Here is a 15369-nt window from a genome sequence, read left to right on the forward strand (position 1 = left end):
TTACAGGCATGAGCCACCCCGCCTGGCCCTATCCTATTGCTTTAGAACCCCCAATTCTCCCCAAGACAGATGGAATTTATACTTAGCATACTCTCATACTGTCCAGGTATGTAGTCTCTGGCTTAGCATGGCCATGAATTCTCTGGCCATGGGACAGAGGGCTTCACTACTGTAAGAGGTAGTGTTTTTTGGCTCTCCCTGTAGTGTCCACAGTCGCTCTACACATTAAGGATTCTCTGTAAATAGTGATACTGGCTGCCTAATTACTTAGCAATTCCCATAGCATGGAGTAGAGCCTTTATAATAATGGTCTAATATGCTGGGGCCACAGGCCCAGGGCTGTTGTTAGATAATAATACAACATAGCACAAATTGCCACAAAGAACAGCCTCTGGTACTGAATTTGTTCATTTTCTTCCAGTAAATGCTAATTTCAGTATCTGTCTTGGTCACTGTAGAATATTAGGAATAACACCAACAAAGTATATGCCCAGAAAAGAGGGACAGAGTCACAATCATATTTCCCCAGCACCATCAGAATGGTCCAGCATCCACCTGTGAGAGCGAGATCTACAACAGTAGGTCACCTCAGTAACACTAGTAGTAGATTATTCTGAAATTCTGTATGGAATTATAAAGTGTACTTTTTTCCATTCAAGTTGCAACTCAAAAGATGTCTCAGAGAGGGCAGAATCCCCAAAAAGCCTAGGCTATTAGGACACCCACAGATTCTGCTGAATCTACACCCTCCCTCTGCCACAGAGTGCCCAGTAATCAGTGATGCCCCTCCAGCCCACAGGCAGGCCAGTCACCTTTCATTCCACCAGAGAAGCCTCTCCAGTTGGCAAAGACCATCAGAGGCAGCCCTTCCCTGTTGAAGTCCTTGATGGCCTGATATGTCTTAAACGCAGAATCTGGGAACCAAACCTGGCCAGCCTGCTGGATTATCTATTGGGAAAAGTCAAAGAAGACACAATTAACAACACAGCTCCAGGGGGAAATCTCTCCAAGGTGAACAAGATTTTACTTATTTAAAACTGAAAACTAAAAATCAGACCAACAAAAACTATTGTTCATCAAGATCATCATGTTTGGAGTAAAAAAGAAGAAAGGATCCTCGATCTTTGACCTTGTCAAATACTATTCTTTTTAAGTCCTGATTATAACAACTCTGTAGTCAAAAGGGAAGAATGCAGTCCTAAGAACCCTTGTTCTAGGTTTCCCAAAAGCTACTTAAAATGGCTCCATTGTGCTACCCTTTAAAGCAAGTCAATTGTACACAGTCTCCCAGTCCTTTCACCTTTGTGCTTAGTATAGCATTTTCCTATACCGTGGCTAACGAATAGACAGTTGACGTCACACTGCTGAATAGCCTCCTCCCTGGCCTCCCCGACCCCTCACTTTCTGAATGGTGTCAGGATGTGAAAATATAATCCATCCTTTAAAAAAAAAAAATGGCGCCAGGCACAGTGGCTCATCCCAACACTTTGGGAGGCCGAGGCGGGAGGATCCCTTGAGCCCAGGAGGTCAAGGCTGCAGTGAGTCAAAATCACACCACTGCACTCCAGCTTGGGCCATAAACCATGTCTCAAAAAAAAGGGCTGTGATGTTCATCCTTGGCATTACGGCAGACTTCACCATTAACTCTAGCTGTAGCTCTTCCATGTGTATACTCAGAGAATAGGGGACCAAAGAGCCTTCAGTATTATCTCAGCTTCCTTTCTATAAGACCATCTCCCCAACAAAAGTATACTGTTTTCTAGCATCAAGAAGACTACTGTAAAGACTTATTTAATTTTTGAGGCAGAATTTAGCTTCTAGTTCATTTAGACTCATCTTAAAAGTGAGCACATGATGTTCTAAAATCATTCAAGGCTGCTGATGGCCTTCCCTCTAAAACTGATGGTTTGCAATGCTCCCGATGTATTCACAGGCACTGCGAAGAGAAAAACCCTCCAAGCACAGCCCCCAGTGTATTTGGGGTGGCCTACCTTGGCTTCAGAATCCAGGTTTGCTGGATCAGCTGGGATACTTAGTTCTACTGTTCGGGTTTCTACAGCAACAACTCCCACAGGTATTCCTCCTAGCCTGATAAAACATGAGTCACATAAGAACCCAATGTATGTCAACATTATAGCTAGCCATTTGTTTTCCAATCCCAAATCAAGACATTGGGGAAAAAACTAGAAACAAACACAGAGAGCAGGGGAAATACGATTCTTCTACGAGTTAAATGTGAAACTCTACGGATTTGATATTTACTCTCTAAATATGGTGGGAAACCACCCTCAGAATCACTTCTATTCGGAAATGCCCCAACACAAGATAAATTCAAACCAAGGGCTGTTCTAGGGGAGCCTCTGCATTTAGACTCAACAGCCTAGCACATATACACATCCCTACCCCTGTGGCTGCCAAATGAAATTTCTCAGTTCACTCTAGAGCATCTCCTTGGTGAAGATGGTAGGAAATGGTCTGAAAGGCAGTAGGAATCTGAGACTTTCAGTAACTTTTAATGAGGGCTGACCTTGCTGAAATGGAGCTGTAGTTTTCTATGGAATACCAATAATGTGGTTCCAGATAAGATTTGAGGGTACAATAGGTCTTACTATTGGGTGTGTGGATAGGGAGTATGTAGGCATGTTATGATGATGATGAAAAATACATGCCAAGAATAGGGAAGTGGATCAACAAGCCTTTAACTTTCTCCTTCCTTGGAAAAGACCAATGGGACAAGGATAATTTTTAGTAGTAATCCTGGTGAAGTCTATATTAGAAGTATATATTTAATCTCAAAGCTATGTTAATTTAAAAAACTGTTTAGGAGCTCAAAGCCTCTGCACCTTATACTCCACTATGACTTCCCAGTTTGGTCCTCATAAAGATTTTCTAGGAAAAATCAGAGAGCAAGGCAAAGTACAGGGTGAGTCTTTACTCTGGAAAATGTGATGCAGTCTTCATTCTCACTGTTGCATTCCTTGGGGTCGGGGCTGGGATGGGTTATAGTATCTCATTTCTCACAGCATCTCCATAACAAACTTTTCCATGATGGATGGCCTTTGGTTGTTAAATTGGCTAGTGAAAATGGATTCCTGTCATCACAAGAGGCCTGACAAGGGCCTGAATGGAGACCACCCACCCCCTTGTCACTTGCCTGCACTGAATCAGAATCAAAAGCCCTCTAGACAACCAGACAACGAGCAGGAGGTACACAGGAGGGTTTAGAAATATTTCTGTTCACAATGATTAACAATCCAACTGGAAACTTGTAATTGCAAAAGCCACCCTAAATCGGTAACTTATAACTTATATATTAGGGCCCATGTGACCTAATAAAGAACATCTTTATCCGAGTATTACAGTTATTTATTGAACTTGAAAACAGCTCAGAACAACTTCTGTTTTCTATTATACTTCATATAAATTTTATCAGGCTAGCACATGAAGATGCTACATCTTGTTTTATAGTGTGTCCCTGGACAAGGTGCCATGGAATAATAAAAGACAATTTACAGCCAATAGCACACATATTCCAAACATACATACCAAAGATGAGTTTTGGCAGCACTTACAGTAACAATCCCAGAAGAATACATTTATATTTATTTCTTGAAATGCCATTGCTTTTGAAAGAAGCTAGAGCTCCATTTGTGTTTTATATACTTGTGAGTATGTGTATATGTTTGGAGTAAGAAACCCAGAACTCATCAGATGGAAAGAAAGGAGGAAGTCAGAGTGAGTGTTGCAATAAACAATGGCAGAGCTAACCAAAGCCAAGCTTGACTGATCTTGGTCGCAAAGCAATCCCTATTCTTCTAATCATAAGTGTAAAGTATTATTCTCTTATTTCCCATGGGAGGATCTTAAAGAACTTAACAAAGGTTTGGCTTTCTGAGACTTAAAATCTGTCATGATTTTTCACAGACAGGAAAACTGAAGCAGAATAGATGAGACAGATCTCAAAGAAGTTGGTCTTAGTGTGCCGTGAGGAATCTAACAAGCTGATATAGGAGTTGAGTATCAGGGTTCTTGCTCCAGTGCATCTCCTACTTCCAGCTCCCCAGTGGGAATTTTACCAGGCACAGAGAATACTTCTCACTGGGACTGAGAAGCCTGGGGTGAGATAAAAGACCTGAGACTTTAAAGAAAACAGACAAGTAGGCTTTGGGACATTCAGTCTGAGCTGACTCCGGGCCAGAATCCTATTCAGTGTCACAGAGGAAGACCCTGTCTGTGGGATTTGCCCTCTGATGGCTTCTTATCACATGCAGCATGGAAGCATGCTGACCTGCTGTACTGAGAGAACCACAGAGCCTAGAATTATTTTCAAGGCTGGAATCTAAATCTCAACCCAATGTGGCATGTTTGAGAATCTTGAGCAGGTGCCACTTTTCACCAAGATAAGGAAAACTGATTGCCCCCAGAGGAAGGTGAGCTCCAGATGCGGTCCCTCAGCAGCATGTCTCTGCAGTGCAGAAGTAGATTAAGATCAGTCGTGGCAGGTGCTCATTATAGCTCGTTATAGCAAGCGCTACAGATTATTCTGCGCAGAGCTTGCTGTTGAGTGAAGCACTTCTTAGAGTAGGTATTAAAATTTAATAGAAACTTCAATTTCCCACTTGAAAAATATAGGTATCTTGGCAACCTATTTCAGCTTATTTTACTCCTGTTTCAGGTAAATTTTTTTTTTTGGCAATTCAAATCTGATTATAATCCAATATAGTACATTTGTCACTTAAATAATCTTGGTGCCAGGAAGAACCTCTTTCCAGTTACACAGAAAAGCAGATGAGTCTCTGAATCACTTGTCACCTATTCCTGAAAGAAAATTGTCTTTGGGAGAGGGAAAGTCATTGGTGGGCTCTGGCTATTGTAGTTGGGCTTTATAGCTCCCAAAGTGTTTTTCCTGAAACATTATAAAAAGGAAATGTTGTCAAAATTAGCCTTCAGATTAAACGCATCATTGGAGTGACACACAAAATGGCAACTGAGAACCAGCACTCCAATTATTCTGCCTTGGGCATGGCTGTAATCCAATATTCTCAGACAGTTCAGACAAAGAGAACATTATTGGTATATATCTATATAGCCATGGCTCTTTTCTTTCTTATTTTTAGTTGGGAGGAAAAAGAGCTGCCAAAACAAAAGAGCTCTTACCTGGCTCTACCAACCACCACAGTCTGTGCCCAGGGCTGCATAATCTCTGAGAAAGATCCATAGTCAAAAAAGCCACTCAACCATTGACCTTTTTGGGCTATAGAAGGGAAAGAAAGAAAACAGAGAATAAGGACAGTGAATCCATTGACAATGTGCTGGAACTGACAAATTTAAGGTGGTTTGGGGATTATTTTAGGGAGTTTGTTGTTTTTTAACCAAATTATAATAGATGGAAGCATTAGGCAGCTGAATGTTCATCTGCCTTCAGACATTATCTCTTATTTCATTTGCTAGTCTGCATAAAAAGAATCATTTATCAGCAAAAGCATCATTTATTGTTAAACGACAGGATTCAGCTAGCAGAGACAGTTTGCATGCTTTTAAATAAATAACTTGACTTTCTTCAAGACACTACAAACATTTGCCAAAAGGCTGCCAAGTCATTAAAGATATTTTCAAAATGTCTATTTCTATTTTAAAACTTGCCTTACAATTTTGTTTGATTCCACTGACTTTCTTTTAACTGAAGACTGAAAACAACCAAACAATAAGTATTAATGATCAGATAAGGATCCAAATTTGGAGGGAAAAATAGGAACTCAGTTTCTCTGCTACAAAAGCAACAAGATATATCTACTTTATTAAACAGCTGATAAAGTATAATCTTTCTACAAAAAAGGGCCACATATTCTTGACAGATAGTAAAAATACAATGGTTAAGATGCACATACTTAATGCCATTAATCTTCCTTGCACATAGAATTTCCTTCACTGGCAAGAACCAAAATTTTCAACATGTTAGTTTAAGAAAAAAACTTTTGTTCCACAGGTATGAATGTTTGACCAAAGCCCCATAAAAGCTTCTGCAAATAACTGTTTCCTAGTTTGCCCTCTCAGCTCACGGTTTTCAGTGATTCTTCTAATTTGAACATGGCCCTCCACCCCCTAAAAACCCAAGTCCAAAACCAATTAAAAGTGGAGATCTGAGCAAGCTAACCTCTGCTGACTTAAACAGGATGGAGAGTGTTTTATCAAGACTAAACTTGTAATTACTGTGTTCTACATTCCTTGCCTCTATGGCCCCAGTGTAAAATGTGATCATCCATTTCAAAATTATCTCTCCATCCGTGAGCTCAAAGCCGATCGTTTAGATTCTGGTCTTGGGTTGGGCGTCAGTTTGAAGAATATCACAGCACTATCTCCTCTAATAAATGACTTTAACTTTTCACCTAGAAGATATCTGCTTTAACTTATCACAGGGAATCATCTGCTTTCTTTAACGCTTCCACTAAATTAAAATCTGAAGTCACTCGATTTGGGAGCGAGTGTTAGCTGCACATAGACAGCAGGATGAATTACTAGGGAGTCAATGAAAAAATATTATCCAAAAAACAGAAAACTTAGTTTATCAAAAATTTCATTTTATTCTGTGGATCTCATTAATAATGGCCAGGATAATGCCCACCTACACACACATACTTCTGTTCACCCATGAAAGAAGGGCTCAAATTTTGGTGAAGGTTCTAAACCAAATTTCTAGGTTCATCAGAATACTGAATTTTAACTTTATATCTTTGGATCATTTTCTAATTCTTACTTCAATAACAGGGATTTGGAACTATAGAATTAACTTCAAGATGGAAATGTTTTCTTCTTTAAAAACTCTCTTGCTAAAGGTAGGAGGAGTCACTGACTATTGTAGCTATGCTTCACAGTCCCCAGAGAGTAGATCCTACCCAGTTCCGATGCAGAACCTTAGAAGACGGCTAAGATGGCGTCCCGTATTTCCCAGGAAAAAAATTCACTAAGTCTTGTTCCAAATTCTAGAAGTAAAGAGGCTCACTTCATTCCCAGAAAAGTCCTGCATTTTAAGACTGACAGGTAGCCGGGCACGGTGGCTCACACCTGTAATCCCAGCACTTTGAGAGGTGGGTGGATCACGAGGTCAAGAGATGAAGACCATCCTGGCCAACATGGTGAAACCCCGTCTCTACTAAAATTACAAAAATTAGCTGGGCGTGGTGGCATGCGCCTTTAGTCCCAGCTGCTTGGGAGGCTGAAGCAGGAGAATCAATTGAACCCGGGAGGCGGAGGTTGCAGTGAGCCGAGATTGCGCCAATGCACTCCAGCCTGGCGACAGAGTGAGACTCCGTCTCAAAAAAAAAAAAAAAAAAAAAAAAAAAAAAAAAAAAGACTGACAGGTAATCTTAGGCTCATAGTTCTTATCATAATCAGGGCACAAAAAGAAGGGGAAAGAAGGGGTAAGTGGAAGTGGAGGTTGCAGTGAGCCGAGATCATGCCATTGTACTCCAGCCTGGAGGACAAGAGCAAAACTCCCTCTCAAAAAAAAAAAAAAAAAAAAAAAGAAACAGCAGGGAGAAGGTTAGTATGGTGATTTTCCAGGCTATGTAAGAAAAACTATTTCGTTTTATTAAAATTAACAAGAAGAGGCACTGAAGACAACAGGTAAAGTTATAAACTAAAATAAACACTTCTCTCATGTTTTTATATAATAGAAAGTCTAATGTAGATATTGTAGAAAACCAATATAATAGCTATGTAATAGCTATGTGACCTTGTACGAATCACTCAACTTCTCTGATTTTTGTAAAATAGTTATCTCTCTTTACCTAAGGTTGTAAGTGCAAATAAGATAACGTATATGGAAGTGCTTTACAGTCCCACCTGGCTTACAGTGGGTACCCACAAAGGTTTATTAGGTCTTCCTTATGAAGACCTCTCTTTCCGCAAAATCACAATGACTTTTACACTTAATAAAATACCTTCTGCAATCTCTTCTACTTTTATATATAGCCTTTCTTTGAAATGGTTGCAATAAATATGCAAAAAAGAACAAATGCTTCCTCACATAGTTTGAAAAAATGGATTCAAAATACAGCAGAGGGATTTGGTGCTCCACAAAAGAACCTCCTGGTAAGTAAGGTTTGCTAGAACAGCCAAATGGACTGACAAATGAGAATGTACACAGAGTTACTTCTTTTTCCTGTTCTGTTTCTAAGTTAGGTAAAAGACAAAGTGATAGATTAGATCTATCTGGAGGGAGGGCTTATTCTCACTTCATGTATCTATATAATTAAAAGTTCTGGACAATCTCTTCAGGAATAAATGAGCTTACAAAGTAGCCTTCTATTAATTACTGAAGCAAGTACCAATACCATTACCAATATCATAAGAAAAGAAGGGCACATGCAGCGTGGGTGCTCAGAGCTTGCTGGGAAGAGTGAAGTCATATTCTACACTGAAGGGTCTCAAAGACGTGTGCTAAAACGAAACTGATTAATCTCTTTTGGTTATAGGGATTAGATGACTGAAGATTCTAGCCCTATAATTCTATGACTTTATGGCTTATATTGAACTGTTTTAAAGTCTTTGAACCCATTAAGTAATAAGTGCTTTAATAACAGAATAAACAGAAGAAATGTATTAGTGACTGCACTGCTCGATTCAATGGGTGATTGGGAAATCTCATTTTATTTATTTTTCATTTGTTCATGAAGGATTTCCCACCTTTTTCTTCAGAGGGCTGGTTTTCAGGTCTTTCTCATTTCTAGGTACTTAGCTCTGTTTTCTTAGTCACATGTGGTTGTTCAGGAATTGGATAGTGATTGAAAAGAATGCTAAAAGCTTAAGAACCAGGTACCATAGGGTCCTCAAACATATACATACTTGGGTGAGGACGGCCTGCTAGCATCCATCGAGGATCGTATGGGGCCTTTGTGGGAACAAACTCGATGATTCTGTCTATAGGATCCTTTGAGTTCAGAAAAGGAACTGAACTGTGCACGCTCTAAAAGGAGATTGGAAGAGAAAGAGCACAGCAATCAGTGGGCGACAGCCCTAGACTCCAACTCAGCAACAATAGCTATAGACAAAGAGAGCAGGGCCCACATATGGAATTACACCCAATAGTCCCAGTCTTCAGCTGAAAGAATCCTAGGTATGTGCCAGGCCCCAAGGAACATGTATAGGTCAATAGTCTCATTTAGGAGGCTGGCACAAAGTGGTGTGTTTTGACTCTTGATTTCAGTGTGCCCATGCTTTCTGGGATGCTCCTCTGAGGAATGAATGGCTATTACAAAGGAGAAAACCCACAATGAGGAGGAAGCTTAATATACTGGGATCTGAGCCTTAGGTAGGCCATGAGGGCTTCCGTGGCTGGAAGACATTAGAAAGGGGCCCAACTAATGAAATCCAAATACATTTTAAAGGTAGAAGGCAAAATATGGCTGTAAGGAAAAGAGAAATCAATAGCTTTCAGAGAAATATTTTATAAAAAAATTCTTCCACCATAAAGACAAGAACTTAAACACAGAGGCAGTGAGCTGTGGCGGAAATGACAGGCTCTGCAGGCCATGTCAGTGCTGGGTAGGAAGGGCTCACCTTGGGCATGTAAGACAGCCAGTGCAGGACAGTGAAAACCCCTTCAAAGTCATCACACACAGTGCAGTGGGTCACCCCATTGTTGTGCATAATCTGGATGCCCCCCAGCTGGTTATTGGAGGTATACACTTCCCGCCCAAGAACCTATTGAAATGAGCAAGAGAAAAGACATTTGTCTCTATAGAAATAAAGGCATGGTCTATTTCACAAGTCACACTAAAATGGGTTCTTTTCTCCACAAAACAGAGATTTCAGTCTCCATGGGTTGTTCTGAGGGACTATCTGAATCTTCTTCCTAAAAAGAAAACTTAGAAAACAAAAAATACTTTTAACAATCACATTCATGGTTGCAATTTTAAAACCAGCAAGCCCCTTTCTCTCCACCAGCTGCCACAGATAGGCAAAGCATACTTCCACCCTCAGCTGAAACTGCAGTGGAGGGTGAGGCTGAGACCCAGAGGCATAGGCTACCTCATTGCGTGCAAGTCTCTTTGCGCATAGACACAAAAAGGTAACATGCCTGTCTTTCAACAATATTTAGTGACAAGTCTCAGTTAAAGAAACTCTGGGGGCTTAGGTTCCTCATTTTTAAAAAGGATTATTTTTTCCTTATATTTGATTTTTATTAGGTCGGTGCAAAAGTAATTGTGGTTTTTGTCATTTAATGGCAAAACCGCAATTACTTTTGCACCAACCTAACACTGGCCTCCACGCACAAGCCCTAAAGCTAGCAAAATCCTGAAGCAACTCATGATACATACATGAACCCCTGAGTCTCAAGTTTTTTTGTGTGTGCTGGGTGCAGGGCTGTGATTTATACCCAAGCACGCTTCCCCTCCTCCTTCCAAGGCTCCAAGGAGTTCGGGGCCTCAATCCCTGTATATCCTTGGAGGAGTTTAATCCTTGTAAGATCAAAGGGCACCTGCAATTGGAAACCACAAAGTTTCCTTTAAAGAAGAAAAAAAGAGGAAGAAAAGATATTCCTGGACTTGGAAATTGTAGGGTTTCTTTTTCCCTTGAAGACTGGTTAATAATTTCTTTCAGGGAAGGAGGTTTTCTGACCCAGCAGATGGAAGCTGGGCAGCCTGATCACTGACTATTGCAAACTGCTGAGTGTGTAGTAATTGCCAGTCATCTAAGGTAGCCCCGGAGAGCTCTAAACAGTTGTAGAGTACTTACTGTATTTTACCTTTTCTTTTTCCTTTCCTCTCCTTCTTTAAAAAATAACGACAATACAAAATTTCTTCCCTACTTGTATTCATTTTCAGTCTCTGGGGAGAATCTAACTAACTAAGGGCCAGCAAAGTCTGCCTGTATATTCCCATTTTGCCCCTTCTTGTTAGGAGCTTTGAGAGGTTCCCCTGCATGCTGGGTCAGCACCCCCATCAGGACCCTCCAAAGGTGGAGGAAGTTGGTGACCAAAGTAATAACCTCAGTGTGACCCAATTGGCCTTGATTCCATTTAACTTCAGCTAGGAAGGGCATAAGATACTTTTCTGAAAGGAATATGGAAAGCAAAATTGCTCTCAGATTACTGTTTTCCTTGATAAGGAAGCGCAGAAACAAGCCTTTACAGGCAGCCCCAAGCTGAGCAACATGCTGGCAGCTCCTTTGAAGGAGTCTTGTGAACAGGGGAGACCGCATCTGACCACTGAGCTCCCATCCGCCTCTCAGTCCGTCTTTAATCTCAGCCCAGGCACTGCGGCTCTTTTCTCATTCTCCTGCTGTCTCTTTCCATTTGCCCTCTCTCTGACTGATACACTGATCTCTCGGTCACTCGGCTTTCTGCTCCGCTGAGTCCATATTACTAATAACACCTCCGCCACGGCCAGTTTACCTCATGAAGGCAGGAGCACATCATTACAAAATAAACTCATAACTTTGACATTCTAGCAAATACACGCCGTTTGTTATTTTTATGACTTTAGTCTTTCTAACAGGCAGAGGGCATTACATACCTGTTTCATTTATATCTTTAAATGTGCACACACATGCACACTCACACATGCATCAGGAAACAAAACAGAACAAAAAATCCAAACCAAAGCAAATATCCAAAGCAGTCTGTTGATGCGGGAGCCTGGTAGAGGCAGAAACCCTGTCACTTACGGAAGCCACGCTCTGGCTCTGGTTTTATGGTCGTCATAAACCCGATGGCCCACAACTGGTCCTTCTGGGACAGACTGCCTCTCTGTTAGAAGGCATTCAGTGTGATCAGCAGTATTTTTAATTATTAAAATAAAATTGGAAAGGGGGAAAAGGAATAAAAAAGGAGACACTGTGCTGACCCTGAAAATCTGATATTCACAATCTAGGTCAGGAGCCAAGTACTCCTTGTTGCCCAGAAGAGAGAGCTGGGGCCATTTTCTACTCAGAAACACTATTTTCTTCCTATCTCTAATACCTGATAATGTCCAGCCACTTAGAATCTTACACATCTCCAAAACTAATAATGGACCAATGAAGAACTACACTCAGGAAAAGGGACTGCTCAGCTGTTTAAACATACTTTCTTCTGATGTCTTTGCCTCCTCATTTAAAAGTGATCCTCTGCCACTTATCCATTCTACCTCGTATTTTTACAAAATAATGGGAGGCAAACTTGGTAGGCTCAGTAACTGAGTACTCTTCCCTTTACAAGCTAAATTAAAACTCGGGTTCTGATGCTTTGGCATTGTTCTGAAAAGGCAGCAGTATTTCTACATCTCTCCTTTCCTATGTTTAGGAGAAACCTAACCAGGGCTTAACATAACCAAGAACATTATTTCTGAGCTAAAGAAGTGTTTGTCATGTGAGAAAGTTCATTTAATTCAGAAATTAAGGAGAAAAATTACAGAATAGACTAAGAGTATCCCAATATCACTCTCTGACCAGTCTCATCTTGGGAGATGGGGGGTAGGGTGGGGATGGGCACAGAAATGAAACTGCTCCACTAATCACAAACAAATGCTAACAATCGTAACTACTTAACAATCGGTGAAGAGAAAGCAGTACCCTCCAGTTCATCCTCAATGACCACGTTTGGAGTATGCACCAGTAGAATGAGAGCGCACACAATAGCTCCTGATTTATAGGGGTCATTGCTGACTCAAGTGGTTTTAATGATTTTAGAATACTTCACAACAAAAGCTCCAACCAAGGAAGCAGTATCTGGGTTAGGATAAAATCCATTCTGCCTAACTCTGAAATGATCATGCTATAACAGCTACATAAACCCTCATCGGTATCTAGGAAGATGAATGGAGCCCACATAGACAGAACCATTGTTTTCTTCCTCAAGGTTGCCCTACTGACCTTCTACAGAAAAACCTGGGGTCAACAACTCTCATCAACATATTTTCATGAAGCAGGTCAGCTGTGTTCAACACTCTTTTAAACTTTGACCTACGCATTTCTTGCCGTGTTTCAGTTCCCAAATATATTCCTCTTACATTCTACTTACTGTATGATACAAACTTTTAATTTATCTGTCCAGCAAGCATCAATAATCATTTAAACACAGGAGTGAGTCAAACAGAGGTGATTCTCCTCAGGCCTCACTTTCTCGCCCTCCAGATCTAAGTGGAAAAGCAGTACCATGCAATATTAGGAATAGGCTCCACCCTCGGGGTCCTCTGCTGAAGAGTGGCATGCTGACAGAACTGAATAAGGGCTGAATCTGAGAGGAAAGAGGATCTTGACTCATTCTCAATATAAACTTAAGCCTCATCCAGCACTTCATTCATTGCAGCTGGAGGACCTAAGAATTAAGGGCACCACATAAAAGCTGGTGATTAGCAGAGACACAATTGTTAAAGGCTCCACCAAAGATGCTACGTAGCCTTTAGAAATGTTGAGATACATAAGAAGTACAAATGAATGCAGTCATACGTCCATGCTCAGGCCTCTGCTGCTGCTGCTGCTGCTGCTTATCTAGAGACATTGCAGACAGCTCAGGTTTACCACAGCTGACAGGCAATGAAAACAGCCTAATATACCGCCTGCTCTCTCCCTTAAAGCCCTTTTTGGAGATCAAGATAAACACGTTCTTCCTTTCCCCCATGCTCCAGACGTTTGACTGAAGTGGCAGAGCATTGTAAGGTTTTGTGCAAATGAAATCACTATGTAATACTGAATGAGTGCAGTATTTACTTGTCAGGATATTTGTCAGCACGGGCATTGAGATTTCCAAGTTTCACAGATGCAACTTAGCTTAATTTTTAAAAAATTGCTTTTGTCCTGACATACACATTATGTTGGGGACCCTTAGACTTACAGGCAAATATTTGCAATTATGTGGTGAAGATGTGAAAAATTATGATGCATATCAATGATGGAATAAAAAATGAAATCTATTCCTTCTCTCCCCGTTTTATTCAGTCTTTTCCCCCTTTTTAAACAATCCTTGGTGGGTCAGGACATCTATTTAAGGAAGCAGGGAATACAAAATTCCTCCTGCATCTAAGAATTAGGCTACACAAAAGCTGAGTCCTCGCTGCAATCCTCCTTATTAGGACATTTCCATTCTCAAGAGGATTTGAGGAGGGGTTTTGTAAATTTACTGAGTAATTGTCATCACTGGACTTCATCCATGATTCTAGATATTAAAGTCACTCTGGGATCTGTCAGGTTATTGATAAAGGTTGGCTAAAGCTGAAAGAGAACAGATATGAGAAAGAATAAGCAGGAGTAGGGGAAAAGTGGTAAAATAGGGACAAAAGAAACAAGGAAGGATGAGAGAGAGGAAAAGGGAGGGGGAGAGAAAAGAGGAAGGAGAAGAAAAAAATGCAATAGCTCATCTACTCAGTGCAGCTAATATCCTCCTCCCTGACCTGAGAGGACTACATTTTAAAAATCTGACAAGTAATTCAATCTCCAATTAACAATTTTAAGTGGTGCTGCACATATCACTGTGTCAATGTTTCTTGAGGAATATATCCAAGGGTGAATGGAATTAAATCTCTAGGGAGATGGAACCAGGACCTATGTGACCACCAAGATTATTTGGGGGTTCCAAAATACAGTTTCTTAATACATAGGCAAAGGGTTATAATTTTTTCCCCACTTTATTGCCACTACTGTCACTGGCAAACTGGAGTGCTGGCTGGCAGGTGCTAGGCTAGGGTTGGGGTAGAGAAGGGGCTTGGTGACATACTGTGGGCAGAGGAGAGAAAAGCCTCTGACGTGAGCCACAGCTGGATTCAAGACCATCTGCTATAAGGCCAAAAATCTCTCTATAAGCAGCAAATTATGAAGTGATCAGGTATGCTGAAGGATAAACTGGGGCAAAGGGGTGGTGCTGCCAGTGGAAGGAAAAGAAACAGCCAAAAAGAGGCTGAATATAGGCCAGAAATAACACTGGAAGACATCTCTTTACTGAGGTGCAGGGCTCACTGGAGAACAGAGGAATGAATTAGACAGCAGAAAGACAATAAGGATTTGAAGGTGGAGTGGGTAAGGAACAGAGACTCATTTGTAATGTAAAAGGTAGAGAGGAGCCACACAATAGTTTGCTTGCTAAATGTATGAGAAGAAGCACAGGCTTCTGCAAAGAAAGCTGCCAAAAGTAATCACTCACCCAACTGCTCATGTAGGTAGGGACTTGAGATTTCTGATGATAAGTTAATTCCAAACAGGAATTCTTTTTTTTTTTTTTTTTTTTTTTTTTGTAGAGACAAGGTCTTGCTATGTTGTCTAGGCTGGTCTCGAAGACCTGGCCTCAAGCAAGCCTCTCACCTCAGTCTCCCAAAGTGCTGGGATTACAGACATGAGCCACCATGCCCAGCCAATTTTTAAAAATCTTAAATAAAGTCTGGTTTATTGAAGTATAAT

General features: G+C 40.8%; 1 protein-coding gene across 5 annotated transcripts in view; it reads right to left on the reverse strand.

Moving 5' to 3' along the window:
- Positions 1–15369, reverse strand: part of ACACA (acetyl-CoA carboxylase alpha) — a 337027-nt gene that overhangs the window by 34148 nt on the left and 287510 nt on the right. For all 5 annotated transcript variants that reach the window (XM_030808066.1, XM_030808070.1, XM_030808067.1 and 2 more), the window contains 5 exons: positions 9559–9702; positions 8845–8965; positions 5158–5254; positions 1992–2088; positions 813–948 (listed from right to left, as the gene is read on the reverse strand). In XM_030808066.1, the coding sequence (XP_030663926.1) occupies positions 813–948; positions 1992–2088; positions 5158–5254; positions 8845–8965; positions 9559–9702 (595 nt within the window). The remainder of the gene's footprint in view (positions 1–812; positions 949–1991; positions 2089–5157; positions 5255–8844; positions 8966–9558; positions 9703–15369) is intronic.

The sequence above is a fragment of the Nomascus leucogenys genome, unplaced genomic scaffold (genome assembly GCF_006542625.1).
Source record: "Nomascus leucogenys isolate Asia unplaced genomic scaffold, Asia_NLE_v1 Super-Scaffold_258, whole genome shotgun sequence".
Taxonomy (NCBI): Eukaryota; Metazoa; Chordata; class Mammalia; order Primates; family Hylobatidae; genus Nomascus; species Nomascus leucogenys.